This window comes from Mya arenaria, chromosome 2 (genome assembly GCF_026914265.1).
Source record: "Mya arenaria isolate MELC-2E11 chromosome 2, ASM2691426v1".
Classification (NCBI taxonomy): Eukaryota; Metazoa; Mollusca; class Bivalvia; order Myida; family Myidae; genus Mya; species Mya arenaria.
Genome location: NC_069123.1, coordinates 56,752,766 through 56,767,005, shown reverse-complemented (window position 1 = coordinate 56,767,005; position 14,240 = coordinate 56,752,766). Strand labels below are relative to the sequence as shown.

General features: G+C 38.0%; 2 protein-coding genes across 2 annotated transcripts; both read right to left on the bottom strand.

Annotated features, from left to right (window-relative positions):
- Positions 1 to 6,392: 6,392 nt before the first annotated feature.
- LOC128244273 (collagen alpha-1(III) chain-like) lies at positions 6,393 to 7,255 on the bottom strand. Its single transcript, XM_052962294.1, has 2 exons — positions 7,032 to 7,255; positions 6,393 to 6,666 (listed from the first exon to the last, which is right to left on the bottom strand). The coding sequence occupies exons 1-2, from the start codon at positions 7,198 to 7,200 to the stop codon at positions 6,458 to 6,460; spliced, it is 378 nt and encodes a 125-aa protein (XP_052818254.1). The 5' UTR covers positions 7,201 to 7,255; the 3' UTR covers positions 6,393 to 6,457.
- A 3,233-nt stretch (positions 7,256 to 10,488) lies between these two features.
- LOC128216069 (uncharacterized) lies at positions 10,489 to 13,896 on the bottom strand. Its single transcript, XM_052922664.1, has 3 exons — positions 13,584 to 13,896; positions 11,320 to 11,568; positions 10,489 to 10,752 (listed from the first exon to the last, which is right to left on the bottom strand). The coding sequence occupies exons 1-3, from the start codon at positions 13,894 to 13,896 to the stop codon at positions 10,538 to 10,540; spliced, it is 777 nt and encodes a 258-aa protein (XP_052778624.1). The 3' UTR covers positions 10,489 to 10,537.
- Between the last annotated feature and the right edge of the window lie 344 nt (positions 13,897 to 14,240).

Here is a 14,240-nt window from a genome sequence, read left to right as displayed (position 1 = left end):
GCCATTCTCCGCCGCGTAATTGACATTTGGTTTGTTCCGAACAATGAAACACGGGTCGTATAAACGTCAGAGTCTCAGGCAATATTTCGCTATCAACAAAGCGGCCTAGTCGGCATTTACAAAGAACGTGTGTTGTTGCCCAGCGAAATGCAGCGAAAAATGCCTAAAACTGGGGTGGGCGCTGTCAAAGATATCTAAGCATTCCTGCACATGCCGCGGCTGGGACCAATTTTGCCATATAGGAGACGCTCTGCCCTACAAGATGCGCCTGTCGGGGTGCCCGGGATGATATTAAGTCACCGGTTTCCAACGCGACAAAGTATGACCAAATTCGCGACATTTCGTACTTTTCAACGTACCCCAACGAAACCCGGTACGGGAATGATATCTCGACTATTTTCCAGAACCACAAATGATAGGAGGTTGGTTCCGGTCTTGAAATTTAGCTATCTCGATTTCCTACGTTACGCCATCGTCGGCGCATCTCTGACGTCATTGCGTCACCGTATCCATTCGCTTACAAGGCTATTTTACACTTTAAAATGCAGCGAAAAATGCCTAAGACTGGGGTGGGCGCTGTCGAAGATATCTCAGCATCCCTGCACATGCCGCGGCTAGGACCAATTTTGTCATTTAGAGGACGCTCTACCCTACAAGATGCGCCTGCCGGGGTGCCCGGGATGATATTGGTCACCGGTTTCCAACGCGTCAAAGTATGACCAAATTCGCGACATTTCGTACTTTTCAACGTACCCCAACGTACCTGGTACGGGAATGATATCTCGACTATTTTCCAGAACCACAAATGATAGGAGGTTGGTTCCGGTCTTGAAATTTAGCTATCTCGATTTCCTACGTTACGCCATCGTCGGCGCATCTCTGACGTCATTGCGTCACCGTTTCCATTCGCCTACAAGTACACTAGATAGCCTATATAAATAGGATTTATCGTTCGCCTAATGTCAATCAAAAATTTATCAGACAAGCTGTCTCTTGTCAGCCAAAAACGTCTTTGTATTAATGAGCGACTAGGGTATAATCGTGCGACGATGTCACAATAATCTCTACCAACGTGTTTTCAATAGTATTGATACTGTATCACTTCTATTTCAAAACCAGATATAGTTTTGCCTAAAATCAGCCATTGAGCTTCAAAAACTGCAAACGGTCGTTTCTGTGCAGTGCCTATACATATATATGGTAACTATGTATTCGTGTTTTCAATATTAGATCATACAATGTAAGTCAAGTACTGTTTGTTTATTATAGTATACCCTCTCAATAAAGAGCCAGCCCGCTTGACTTCAGAAACACTTTAAGTGATGAATATCTGTTAATACCAGTTGTTATCCTATATGCCGGGCGTATGACAGAAAGGCAATAATCAACCATTATTCAACTAGCTGCTGATCCGGTCATCAATCGGCAGAACGAACCCTCGACCGCCCATCCAAAGACGGACGGTCTAACCACGTAGGCCACTTAGGCTCTATGTGATAGGCAGCTTTTGTTATGCATTTTAAAAGGTAGTTACACTACACAACTACACAACTACTTTTTATTGTGTTTTTTGTTGATTTTTGCGTTCCACTTGTTGGGTTGCAATCAATTTAGTTACCTTCAGGTTAAATATGAAATTGAAGTATTCAACTAAAACATGTTTGTTCGGGAGGCGAGACACACAATAATCGTTTTCAAAATAAATCGATCCTATTTAGATTATTTATGTAAGCAAAGGGTATTTAAACATAATCAACTGTGGCTTTGAGTTGCGTAAATGCTATTTACGTTGTTCATGAAAACATTAAAGATCTTTCTTTGATAAATATTCAGTGCAAGTGGATTTCAAAAACATGTCAAACTATAAAAATCGCTCCTATACACATTATCACATTCCGTTTACGAAGAAAATTGAAAAAAGAGCGCACTATGTACAGTTAAAAGAATTGCGTGTGTGCCGTGGGGGAATAGTATATTTAATTTAATGAACACTGTGAAAACATTGTTACATTAATCGTATGGATTGTTCATTTCGTGTCAGTTTTACGTAAAGGGTCTCTTTAACAGATAGGCAAATAGTAACTTCCGAACGAAATGCCCAATACAAGGAAGACGAAGAAACTGAAAGTTTGCACCATGCGGAATTGTCACGGAATGTTTAAATCTTATATTGAAGGTCGAGGAAATTGGAATGCATTAGTAATTTGATTTTTATAAAAAAAAAAGGCCGCGAACACGAGTACATTACTGTATGTATGGGAAACTGGTTCCATAATCATTGTTTATCAGATTTGATTGAATATCAATACATTCTGTCAAATATCAAACTTACTCTGAAATATGCACTGTATATATAAAGTACTTGATAATGTATTCTGGCGCCACTCAATGAAAAAGTAGAGTCCATTTTTGGTATTTTCGTTTAAGTCAAATAAACAATCAAGGCCCTGTGAAGTTCTCCAAGCGAACAGCGTCTATTCGTAAAAGTATTGAGGTTCATTTTGTTAAAAGCTATGTACTGTTACATTTTTATGATCTAATGAATTGCGAGCAAGCAGAATTTCTTAAAAGCAACTGTCAATTTTTAGAGGAACTAACACATGTTAAATGCATTCTGATTCAGTGTCTACATTGATAAGGATTGATTGTATCGAAGCATTTAGGTTTGGGTCAGGGTTTGTCCCTGTAGTTTCGATTGTATTATTAGTATTGGTTAAGCCTAGCTTTCCCTCCGAAAGGTGAGCGTTTGTTTCTTTATAAAGATGGCGAATAATAATAATACGATCATTTAAAACGGGGTATCCTTTGTTGAATTGCTGAACATAAAACAACATGTCCATATACACAAACATAACCGCATATATGCCAGATAAGAAGAAGAGCGGTTAGGAGAATATTTCGTTTTACCAGAGGACCTAATTGGGACAGTCGCGTTAATGGACGTTCGGCCTATTCCGTACAATACGCAGCCAAAACATACAAAAGCAACAGGCAATATTGCTTTACCGATAGAGTGGATAAGATGGACATATCGGTAATACGTGTGGGGCTGCCAATGTTTATTGTCGTCTGTGTGTGCGTACTTTACAAATTATTTGCTTTCAATAAGTGTAACCGTACGATGACGTGGTTAACAGTGTTGCCAGTATTTTTTAAGAACATTCTCAATCAAAACAAACAGTTATTTTAACAGCTGGGATAGAAAAGTAAATGTGAAAATTGAAAGGTGTAAAACATAGGCATGCTTTACATATTAAGGCAGTTTTTAAGTAGGATACCTTTTGATGATCTTCGAAACAATGACTTGTGGTTAAGATGTGGCTTAATTCAGGGTATTTTTCTTTTATTCACCCATTTTCGATAACTTGTGCGTCCATTTTGTATAAAGCGCAAACAAATATTCCGTATTCTAGGGCAGTTCATTTACACCATTTGCTTGCATTCCCGAACAATTCTCCGAGCAGAAATTTGCTTTGATGTACAATGTATTTATCCGAGGCCGAAATATTCCCCAAACAGTTATAACTCCATTCCCCGTCACAAATGAAGTAAACTCTAAAGCGAGAGCTCTTGTTCATTTGCTTAGACTATGGGTAGGTGTAACAACGTGTGTTTAATTGTGCGAGTCAAATTAAGTGCCGAAGTTTTACCGGATGCTAGAACATAATTATATTGTACATTTATATCTGTGTTGCTGTTTGCATTCATTTTTGCAATTGTATTTAACGACATCGAACGCCGAAAAATGGATAACTTTTGACTTCAAGAGGTCTCTTACAAAGGATGGTCTTTCTTTGAGTCTTCAATATCAGTCTGTGAAATAACCGAAGGATATTAATAGCTGCGGATTTACGTTTCTAGCAGTGCTGTTTAATACCAGATTTATTTCAGTCTTAAAGTAAAATCTGACAAAAGTATTTATATCTTTAATTATATAAATTAACTGAACAATATATACCTACAATCAGCGGCGTACCTGCCCATACGCCTATACGCCCGTGCGTATAAATGAAAATAAGGACTTGCAAAAATAAAAATGGTTTTAAGGGTGAAGACGGACTAAAAATCGAACCCGTACCCGGGTGAGGGGTAGACTATACACAACTGACGAACACATTAATAATTTTAAGGTATATGTACTAAAAAGTCATTCACCTTTTAATATTTAATTGTCAATTTCGGTTTCTTTTACCGAAAGTATATGAAAAGTTAACGCACTGTTGTCCCCCTTCGCACATTATCGCTGTATCTTTACGATAATCGAATGATGTTTGTACAAAAGTTGTTAGAGCGGTAAATTTTAAAGTTAAATGTCGTCTCCACCCTATCTTGATGTTTTTCGTGAATTGTCTGCTTCTCTGTCATGCCAAGAAAAGCTATCTCTGTTAACAGAGCGATGGGATGCTCAAAAATACAGGTTTTCTACTAGGTTTGTATTTGATTTCCCCCATATACTAGTAATACAGCTGCCAAAACCTGAATACACCATACAAACAACAGATACACTATTTTAAAATGATTGTTTGAAAGGTAGTCTCTATATTGAAGTAATGTGCATGCACATGCAATTAAAAGATTTGAGTCTCATTTAAAATCAATGTGTCACCTATCTTTATCCGTTTATTTAGTATAACTACGCTTATCCCTCAGTTAACTGACTTCTTAATGTTCTGTACATAATTTATTGATGTCAAGAAGATTATTCAGTAGATCTTTTTTATGAAATTGGGTACGAATACAAATTTCAGAACTGTGGTGAAATCGCTTGAGCAACTTGCTGACGACGGAGATACAAAGGCATCTGGTCATAAAACATCAGTCATGCAATTCAGCTTTATTGTGTCGCTGGTAGCAGCAGAATACGTCCGTTCTACCCTTGTTCTATTGTCGACCGCTCTGCAGAGCAAAACCTGTGACCTGGTTAAAGCTGCTTACGACACTTAGGTTGTGATTAGGCTGCTACAGGTACATCGTCTTTTAGGAGAAAAAGGGGTTTTAACCTCCTATCAGTCTACTCAGATTTTCGATACATGTGTTACACTTTGCGGTATGTGATTTAAAATAAAATTGGTAAATCAGCATGGCATTATAATATAATTGTACTTCTGGCTATTTTCTAGTATTATTAATTACAAGGTACATATATTTAAGTAGGTAAGGGTTTTATATACATATAACTAAATTTGTGGTCCAATTTGTCCACATTCCTTGTAATCTATGGAACAAGCTATGTCATATTTTCAAGTGTTTTATCACAGGTGCAGAGAACAAATTTACCCGTTGAACAGTGAAGGGAATTAGTCGGAGGTGTTCGATCAAGTTTGGACGTTGACGAGGCGACTTTTCTAAGGGAATGTGCATGGTGGCGAACTTGATGTACATACTCAACATTTGCAGATGGCCGCCCAGATGCTCCAGAGGAATTGTCTGATAGCCTCCATCTGGCTAGGCAAGAGTCATACTCGAGCATCAGAGTGTGCATGATGCTTCTAAGTGTAACGCCAGTGTCCATGGGGACCGCGGAGAGGTCATTCTCTACGATGCGTCGTGTAAAAAACATGTCTGAGGAGCAATGTGTACACACCGGTCTCAAAAATAGTCAGTAAGACCGGTGTGTACACAATGGTCTGAGGAGCACCATGGGAACTGAGCGTCTTAGCGGTCTCGGGTTAATAAACATATACCAAGAGAAAGAGATCAATGTGGAAGAAATTGTTCATACATTTGCAAATAGAAAGACTCGCAGGCATTGGTCTTTAAAGTGTAGAGAGAAAATGACAAAAAAAAATCACCGTGCTATTAATTTTTTATTTTCGTTTTTAACGAATAGATAATTAATGTTTTACTGTAATTTGGTTACTTATTTTCATTATAAAAATCACTTAAAGTGGCTCTGCGAGCACCCCTTAATACATGTTTTTCCGGGGGAGGCCCCCCGTACACCCACCGGCAGGAGGGGACACCCCGTCCTCCAACCTCCAACCTCCCAAGGGCGTATACCTCAAAATAGCCCAAGGACGCCCCTGCCAATAGGTGAGGTATATAGGTTATAAGGGATGTACATGTATCAACTTTGATGTATGGTCTGCTTAAAACCGCTCAACAATTAATCAGACTGGCTGTCTATCGGAGATGTGTTTGTGTTTCAATATACTGCTGATTTATGACATCCAACATGGCCAATGTATTTATAATGTTTATAGTGCTAATGCAGTCGTTATGTTTCTCCTTTTCTTATCAAATACCATGATGAATTAATTATGCTTTGACGCATATTCATTTTTAAAATGTACTTTTGTTGAAGATAAAGAACGCGCGGTTGCGCTCATTAATGAAGCGTTGGTATAAGTCAGTGACAATAAGTGCACGGGTTTAGAACTTAATTCACAATATTATTTTTATAAGTTTAATGACGCTGAGTTTACAATATAAAATATTTAAAAAAACAAGCTCTATTTTAACCAACAGCGGGGAGCGACGTAGGTGGAATGGTGGTTGGAGGTGTGGTGGTTTCATGGCACACAGGACAGCACTGTCCTGGAATTCGCTCTGATACCCCATTACACGTGGGGGTGTAGAAGCCGCACTGGTGGTCCATGTATAGCACACTACCGTCCCGGCATATCGCTCCAAAACAGTTATAGAAGTCTTTTTCGATTGTCTGACCTAAATTGTACAAAGAAAATAAAAACAATATCATACAAGGTCATATGTCCATCGAGTGCTCTATTTGTAATTAACACAGTGGTGCTACTTTGGATGTGCTATCGACTTCTTGTTAGCTTTTTGTTCGAGTGGCTATCGGTGTATGCTGTTGATCAGTTGCAATGAGTGATCCTTTTTCATCTTCATGAATTCACAACATATCTTCGGTACTACTTAACCTGTTCCTGTATTTTAATTTATTTAAATGGCATGAAACGCTCAAATTATATTAATGGTTCATTCATAATATCAATGTTAAATGCATCTATGGATTAATATATATATCTGGCATCGTAATCATCAACACAAAACATTCTGAAAAATACCGTTCAAGAAGAAATGCCCGTTATGGAAACACGATCCAATAGGAGTAGTCGGTGGCTCTGTTGTCATTGTTGTCGTGAAAGGCGGTGAGGTCGGTGGGATGGTGGTCGGCAGTGCAGAGCATGCGGACAAACATATCCACAAAGAACAAAGTATTGCTACAGGTGCCATTTTTATTTCGTCTTTTTTAAACGCTGTACAAATACTATGTTGATGAGTTGCAGGCGGAATTTCCTTATCAGATGTACAGACGTATTCGAACAGTTTAGATAAGAAATCAAATGGAGAAGTACTGAACCAGGTAAACTAAACTTCCAACGAAGTGACTTATATCAGAAGACTACTTTTTTCGATCTTGACAATGATGAGACTAAATACAACAATCCAATCTGTTGTGTATGATGTTATTAGTGTTTCCAATATATTATTTGAATTGTTTGTTATGTTTAAACGAGAAATTCAATCGAAAAGTGGGAGAATATCCTTTTCCTAAAGTTATAGGCGGTTAAAACAGGCTTAAATAAATTAAATTAATTTCATGTTTCTACCCTTTTCTGGTTATTGGTTTTAAGTCTTAATCCAAAAGTCAACTTATAAAAATATTGAAAGGGAACAGTAAAAATAAGAAAATAAACTGCATTGTGAGATGCATGTGCATATGCAGGTCCAACACAATGATATGGCGTAAGCCTACAATAAGCATAGCAGGTCTTGGATGAGTAACGCTAGTGATAGGAAGATGCAGCACCGTGCAGCACGCTCCTGTTACCACACTTAATATCTCCGGGACAAAAGTAGAGGAGGCACGACTGAACCCAGTATGACACACTTCCGCCGTGGCCTCTGTCGACTGCCTCACCTATAGTCTTTATTGCTACGAAATCAAACAGTTTATGCTAATGTCATTCACGAAATCAAAATCGTTAACAGTAAAACCAGTTCGTTAAAACTTAAAACGCTTTAAATAATGTGTTTTGTGTGTTGTATTTACCATCCATAAACAAGTGACCGTTATAAATGCAAGAAACATGAGTAGGAATGGATGGTGAAGTGTGCTTAGGATGACACACGGGACAGCACTGTCCCACAACGTTGCAAATACCGTCGAACAGGAATACGCAAGGGATATCCCAGAACAGAACACTGCCATGACTACACGAATACCCACCACAAATGCCACCACCTGTTGTCTAACCTACAGTCTTGCACATTTAGTTAATGAAAAACGAAATTTTATGGCGCTCGTGTGGTAATGCTTTCCATTGCTGCAAATTTTACTGACATAACATTCGTTGTAAATTAAAAAGTGAATGTAATAAAATGACGCATTGAAACCCGTTTACTTTATTAGTATATTACTTTATATTAATTCGTTTGACTTTTAAAACTTTCAAATGGCTTGACTACAACAACTTCTGAAGCACATCTAAAGTATATCATGTTTGCTTAGTCTAAGCAAGACGTTTCGTTCTGACGACCGTCAACGTACAGATGGCCCTGGTAAGAGCAATAGCCTGGTGGAGTTGTTAATGGCGGTGTGTGTGTGTGTATGGGTGCAAGTATGGTGCTCGGCAGGGTCGTGCATACCGGAAATAGCATCAATATACCAGAGAGCTGCACTGAGAGTTTCATTCTTTCTCTCATTGCAATTGTCTGACATGGCATCTGAACACAAAATCTTATCTCATTAACAGTTTTTTTATCTAGTCGTTTAATTTTAAATAAGATAAGGGTTTATTTGGCACACGTTGAAAGTCTACAAGTGCAGTCAAGTTAATATTCTCGTTCTGGTATCAACACATTAATGTGATCAAGTTCAATGTCCCGCTTACCAATTGTTACAAACGGATAACAACGATACCAGCATGTTATACTTTGTACCAAAGAACTATACAAATTTTTACGCGCATCGCCTTAACAAACGTACTAGAAACCGTACACTACTAAACTAATTAAAAGTTTGTTCAAGATTATTCTATTCTCGTTCACTCATAATTCTCCAGTTGAAATAAAAAATTATTGTTGTCATGATTTTAAGGACTTATCAAGTTAGCTATCAATACAATAATTCGTATTCGAATAAATGTCAGAGTAAGCAACTTATGACTTATAGAATGGTCCCAAATACGTAAACCTTGTTGACCACTCGTTCATGTGACGTCAATCATTATAAACCAAAAGAAGTTTTTTTGTATTTCAGCAAGATCTTTGTTTTGGGCTACCAGACTTGACTGAATCTTGTCACATGATCGAATATTTGCTCCTTATGTCTGTGACAATCGATTATGATTTTCAAAATTCGAATACGGCCTAAAATTGCTAAAATGAAGTTTATAAACCCAAAATGGCCCCGATTGATTTGAATATCAATGAGTGTTATTTTCGAAGCAATTGAGATAGTTCTGATTGACCAAACGTCATCTTCTATTATTCATGAATATCGGTAACACACAAATGATGGCAACTGACATTTATCGTGCATATTTTCATATGAAATCGGTGTTTGCTCGAATAACCAATCGGAGTATTTCGATCTTCAAATATTGTTTTTGGTCTTTTTTCAATCCCTAGAGTATCTTAATCTTAAAGCTGCACTCTCACAGATTAACCATTTTTACAACTTTTTTTTTATTTTTGTCTTGGAATTAGCAAATTTTTGCGTAAATATCTGCTAACCAGTGATAAAAGACTGTTGACAAAACATCAGATCACATAATTTCATATTTCCATTCCAAATTTAATGTTTCATGGCTTAAACCGTTACTAACGTTTTTGGGGACGGAAATATTAAAATCTGCGATCTCATATTTTGTCAGCAGTCTTAAAGGGGCTGTACTCCGTATGATAAAATTGCGAAAAAAAAATGTCGAAAACTGACATAAACTTGGTATCGATGTATACAATGCATTGAAACTTACTTACTGAAGTACCACAAAGCTTACAATTAATTTATTTTTCGCAGTTTTTGGTATTTTTCCATTAAAAAAGATTACTAGGTATGTCTACCTAGTAGAATTCAAGCTAGTCGATGTTATCACGTGATATTATTATCAAGTTAGGTCTATAGCTGAAATATTCCTACTATCACTGGTAAGCCTTTGTAACACAGTGGATACAACATTGGACTGTAATTTTGGCGACCCCGGTTCGAACCCAGACTCCGACTCGATTTTTTTTTACATTTTGGTATTTCTTTACAATTATGATATCAAAGAGTAAAACATTTTATGAAATAATTGTCCTGAGATTCGATACAGAAAAAACGTTTTTTGGGTGCCAATCTGGTGTACAGTCCCTTTAAATGACTAGCTTACGTGCATTTTCGCTTAAATTGACTCGTTCCAAAACAACAAAAATAGAAAGTTGTAAAAACGGTAAATGTGTGAGAGTGCAGCTTTAAACGGTTTGAAATAAATGAATAAATAAATGAAAAACATAAATTATATCAATACAACCGGGTTGCAATGTATAAACTTTTATTTATAAAAAACACAGTTAATGTATGGCATCAACCAACCACAGGACCCGCTGGTGTAGGAGGTGGTGTGGTGGTGGGAGGAGTCACGGTAGTGTGACACACTGGGCAACACTTCCCCAACACCCGCTCGGATGTCCCGTCACAGGGGGGCGTGTAGAAGAAGCACTTAGCATCCCAGTTTAGAACACCTCCGTCCTGACATACCGAACCATAGCAGTTATAGGGGTCCGTATCTATGGTCTCGCCTGCATATCATAAACATAATCATATTAATTCATTGCATTGCGCTATTGTTTTATTTTAGTGTATATTATTATATAGATTATATTAAAAAAGAAGCTAAAATGTATTTCTTATCTTTCTCTTAAAGTGACACTCTTATTCAAAATCATTACATACACATGTAAAACAAACATAAATTTTGAGTAATACACCCTCATCTACTTACTAAATAATGCAGTTATGGAAAATATTTATTACCATTAACAATATCATGACCGTGTATTTAACAGCTGAAAACGCAAAACTATTAAATGATTGGTGAATGCTCAAAGATTTACTGTGATCTACTATCGTCTCATTAGGTAGCAATGCCGTGTTTTCTGCACATTTATTTTCAACTAAACTGGCTATCCTTCATAAGTATCATTGTTTTCGACATTTGTACATCCTTTTTGGTATATAAAAACAATTGTATTAAATATGATAAATCTTATTTGGGAGTAATAGTGCATCTTTAATGACCTGCAGTTAAATAATCAACAACGATTGAGTGCTAATAAAACAGTAATTGTGTGTACATGTATTCTCACCGTTATAGTACAAGTGATTGTTTTCAAAACATGCTCCCGGCGGCAAGTACGGTCCCCCAAGTGTTGTTGTTGGCTCTGTTGTCGTTGTCGGTGGTGTCGGTGGTGTTTGCGGTGTTGGTGGTCTGGTGGGCAGTGCCAGACATACCGGAAGTAACGTCCATATTATAGAGAGAACTGATTGATACAACATAGTGCGTGCACGTAACTCGGGTTCGATTGTTTCGATATCATGGATATGTGTCTTTGTTCCTGGGCCACGACATTATAGCAGATAGGAACTATGATAGATAACAGATAAGAAACAATCCCTGATAATAGTTTACAGTTGAATCAAAGACGTCGCATATTGCTTTTCAAGTTAAATTTAAAGGAGACTTCGACTTTGGGTCAAAATCAGTCCATCGTTCGAATCCTAAACAACGTCACAAAGGAAAGGTGGTGATTATGAACACGGTTACTTGCACTGCTGTCTAAATGGCGATTGACTCAAACATGGTTTAAGAAAATAAACATTTAAAGATGAACTCTTACTCCCAAATAAGATTTACTACAACTAATACAATTGTTGTAATATATCAAAAAGTGTGAAACCGATTAACACATACAGCATGAACTAGCGATGAGCAAAGTATGTCTTGGTAACAACATGCCTGACAAAAATGGAGCTTACAAACGTGGTCGGCTGGCCGAGGAAAAACTGAGCTAAAACCCTCCTTCTGGGGAAAACTCAGAAACCTCTGCCCTTTTGTCATCCAGATTTACAGGATTTTTCTTCGTACCACTAGATGTCGGGCCTCATCACCCATAAGCTCCTTAACAAAGATGTATAGAAAACATATCATTTTTCACAATAAACACTTTCTTGTAAATTTAACAATCAATTGAATCGATGTGAACGGATTGGTTCCCAAAAGCTGAATGCCATTACATTCATATGCGCACGAATTCCTCGTGCTTATAAATCGACACCTGACGGTTATTTCATTATAAACAAGGGAAAATTTTTTTTTTTTCTAATTCGTTTTATTCAAACGTAGGAATGTATATGTCTTTGTCATATATCTGTCGACATGAAGAGCGATACCAACGATAAACCCAAGAAGCAAGTGATATGTATTACCGTTATCGGAACTCACACAGACGGGTCGACTGTCCTTGCATCACGCTGTTGAGTAGCCGGCGTGTACATCGACACTTTCACATGTATATAATGAAAGTTCGACATTACCATTGAGAAGACTGACATCTCTTTGATGTTCCATAGTTTATTAAAGTATCATCAATACAACAATATTCATGAGTACTCTCTTAAAATTATACATTTCATAATAACATAACAACAAAAAAGTACTGTCGCTCAAAGTAAGAGTTATAAAAGACTATAGTTACCATACTGTTACTAATGTTGTGATAACAATACACACACACACACACACACACACACACACACGATAAGAAACTACAAACGAATGCTAATCTTGGTATAAAAACATATTAAAGAGAAGTATTAGAATACCGAAAAATAACACGCTATCATGCACAATTAATTAAGAAATGGAAGTAAAACTTCTATAATCACCACGGTCAGACCAAAGATGAACTGGTTTATAGCATTCGTTTGTAGCCTTACATAAAATAGAAATATACTAAAAGCTTAAATGCATTTTTAATACATGAATAAAACATCATATTATAAAGAATAATGCTGCAGGTGTTGGCACATGACAATATTCTAGTTGATGATTTAAAAGACAATATTATAACACCTTGTGAGTTTCTGACTCAACAGTATCACAAATATAATTTGGAAGCTATGGTAGGCCAAATCCTTATTCTAGATTTGACCTCCTCCATGGAAGCACGGTTCCTGTGAAAATTGTGTGTATGGTGAATGGTGTAAATACCACACAATGTACTACACTGAACCTAAGAGAGCTAATGACATCGCATAACATGAAGAAGAGCATCGTGACGTCAGCGTGTACCAGCGAATTCCATCAGGGTATTTTGATCTTGATACACATAGTGACATTGTCCTTTATTAACACATTTGATACTATTATACTGAGTGTGAATTCAAAGTTATAGCCCATGACATCATTTAAGTGTTTTACAGCGACGTCAAAACGACGACGACGGCTCTTGACGGGGGGTGCCGGCGCGGCAGTGAGATGGTGGCCTCACAGGGAGCGGTATTGTCGGTATGAATGCGCAGCTGACTTGACGTCCTCAAATAGAATGGTGTTGTTGGCGCGGATACGTACCTGACATGAAGCCCTCACATAGTGCGTTGTTGCCGGCGCGGATACGTACCTGACATGAAGGCCTCACATAGAGCGTTGTTGCCGGCGCGGATACGTACCTGACATGACGGCCTCCCATAGAGCGGTGTTGCCGGCGCGGATACGTACCTGACATGATGGCCTCACATAGAGCGTTGTTGCCGGCGCGGATAGTACCTGACATGACGGCCTCCCATAGACCGGTGTTGCCGGCGCGGATACGTACCTGGCATGACGACTTCACAGTGAGCGTTGTTGTCGGTGCGGATACGTACCTGGCATGACGGCCTCCCATAGAGCGTTGTTGTCGGTGCGGATACGTACCTGGCATGACGGCCTCCCATAGAGCGGTGTTGACGGCGCGGATGCGTACCTGACATGACGGCCTCACAAAGAGCGGTGTTGCCGGCGCGGGTACGTACCTGACATGACGACTTCACAGAGAGCGGTGTTGTCGCTACTGTCTCATTGACAATAGTATCTAACTCTTAACCACATACTTGAGTTAAGTTTAAAGATTGAAAACATAAAGTACAAATGTAACAAATTATATTTCTTTACTCGCAACATCTAAATTTATTAATATAGCGCATTTAGCTTAGATTGTGTCGGTAAATTTAACAACTTAATTACTGTATT

Bases quoted from the DNA above. Each gene is read 5' to 3' on its own strand.
- LOC128244273 (XM_052962294.1), bottom strand. From the start codon at position 7,200: ATGGCACCTGTAGCAATACTTTGTTCTTTGTGGATATGTTTGTCCGCA. The intron at 6,667-7,031 runs GTATTTTTCAGA...TGTACAATTTAG, and splicing joins CGGGCATTTCTTCTTGAACG to GTCAGACAATCGAAAAAGAC.
- LOC128216069 (XM_052922664.1), bottom strand. From the start codon at position 13,896: ATGGGAGGCCGTCATGCCAGGTACGTATCCGCACCGACAACAACGCTC. The intron at 11,569-13,583 runs GTACGTATCCGC...GTCGTGGCCCAG, and splicing joins ATGTGAGGGCTTCATGTCAG to GAACAAAGACACATATCCAT. The intron at 10,753-11,319 runs GTGAGAATACAT...TATGATATGCAG, and splicing joins CAATCACTTGTACTATAACG to GCGAGACCATAGATACGGAC.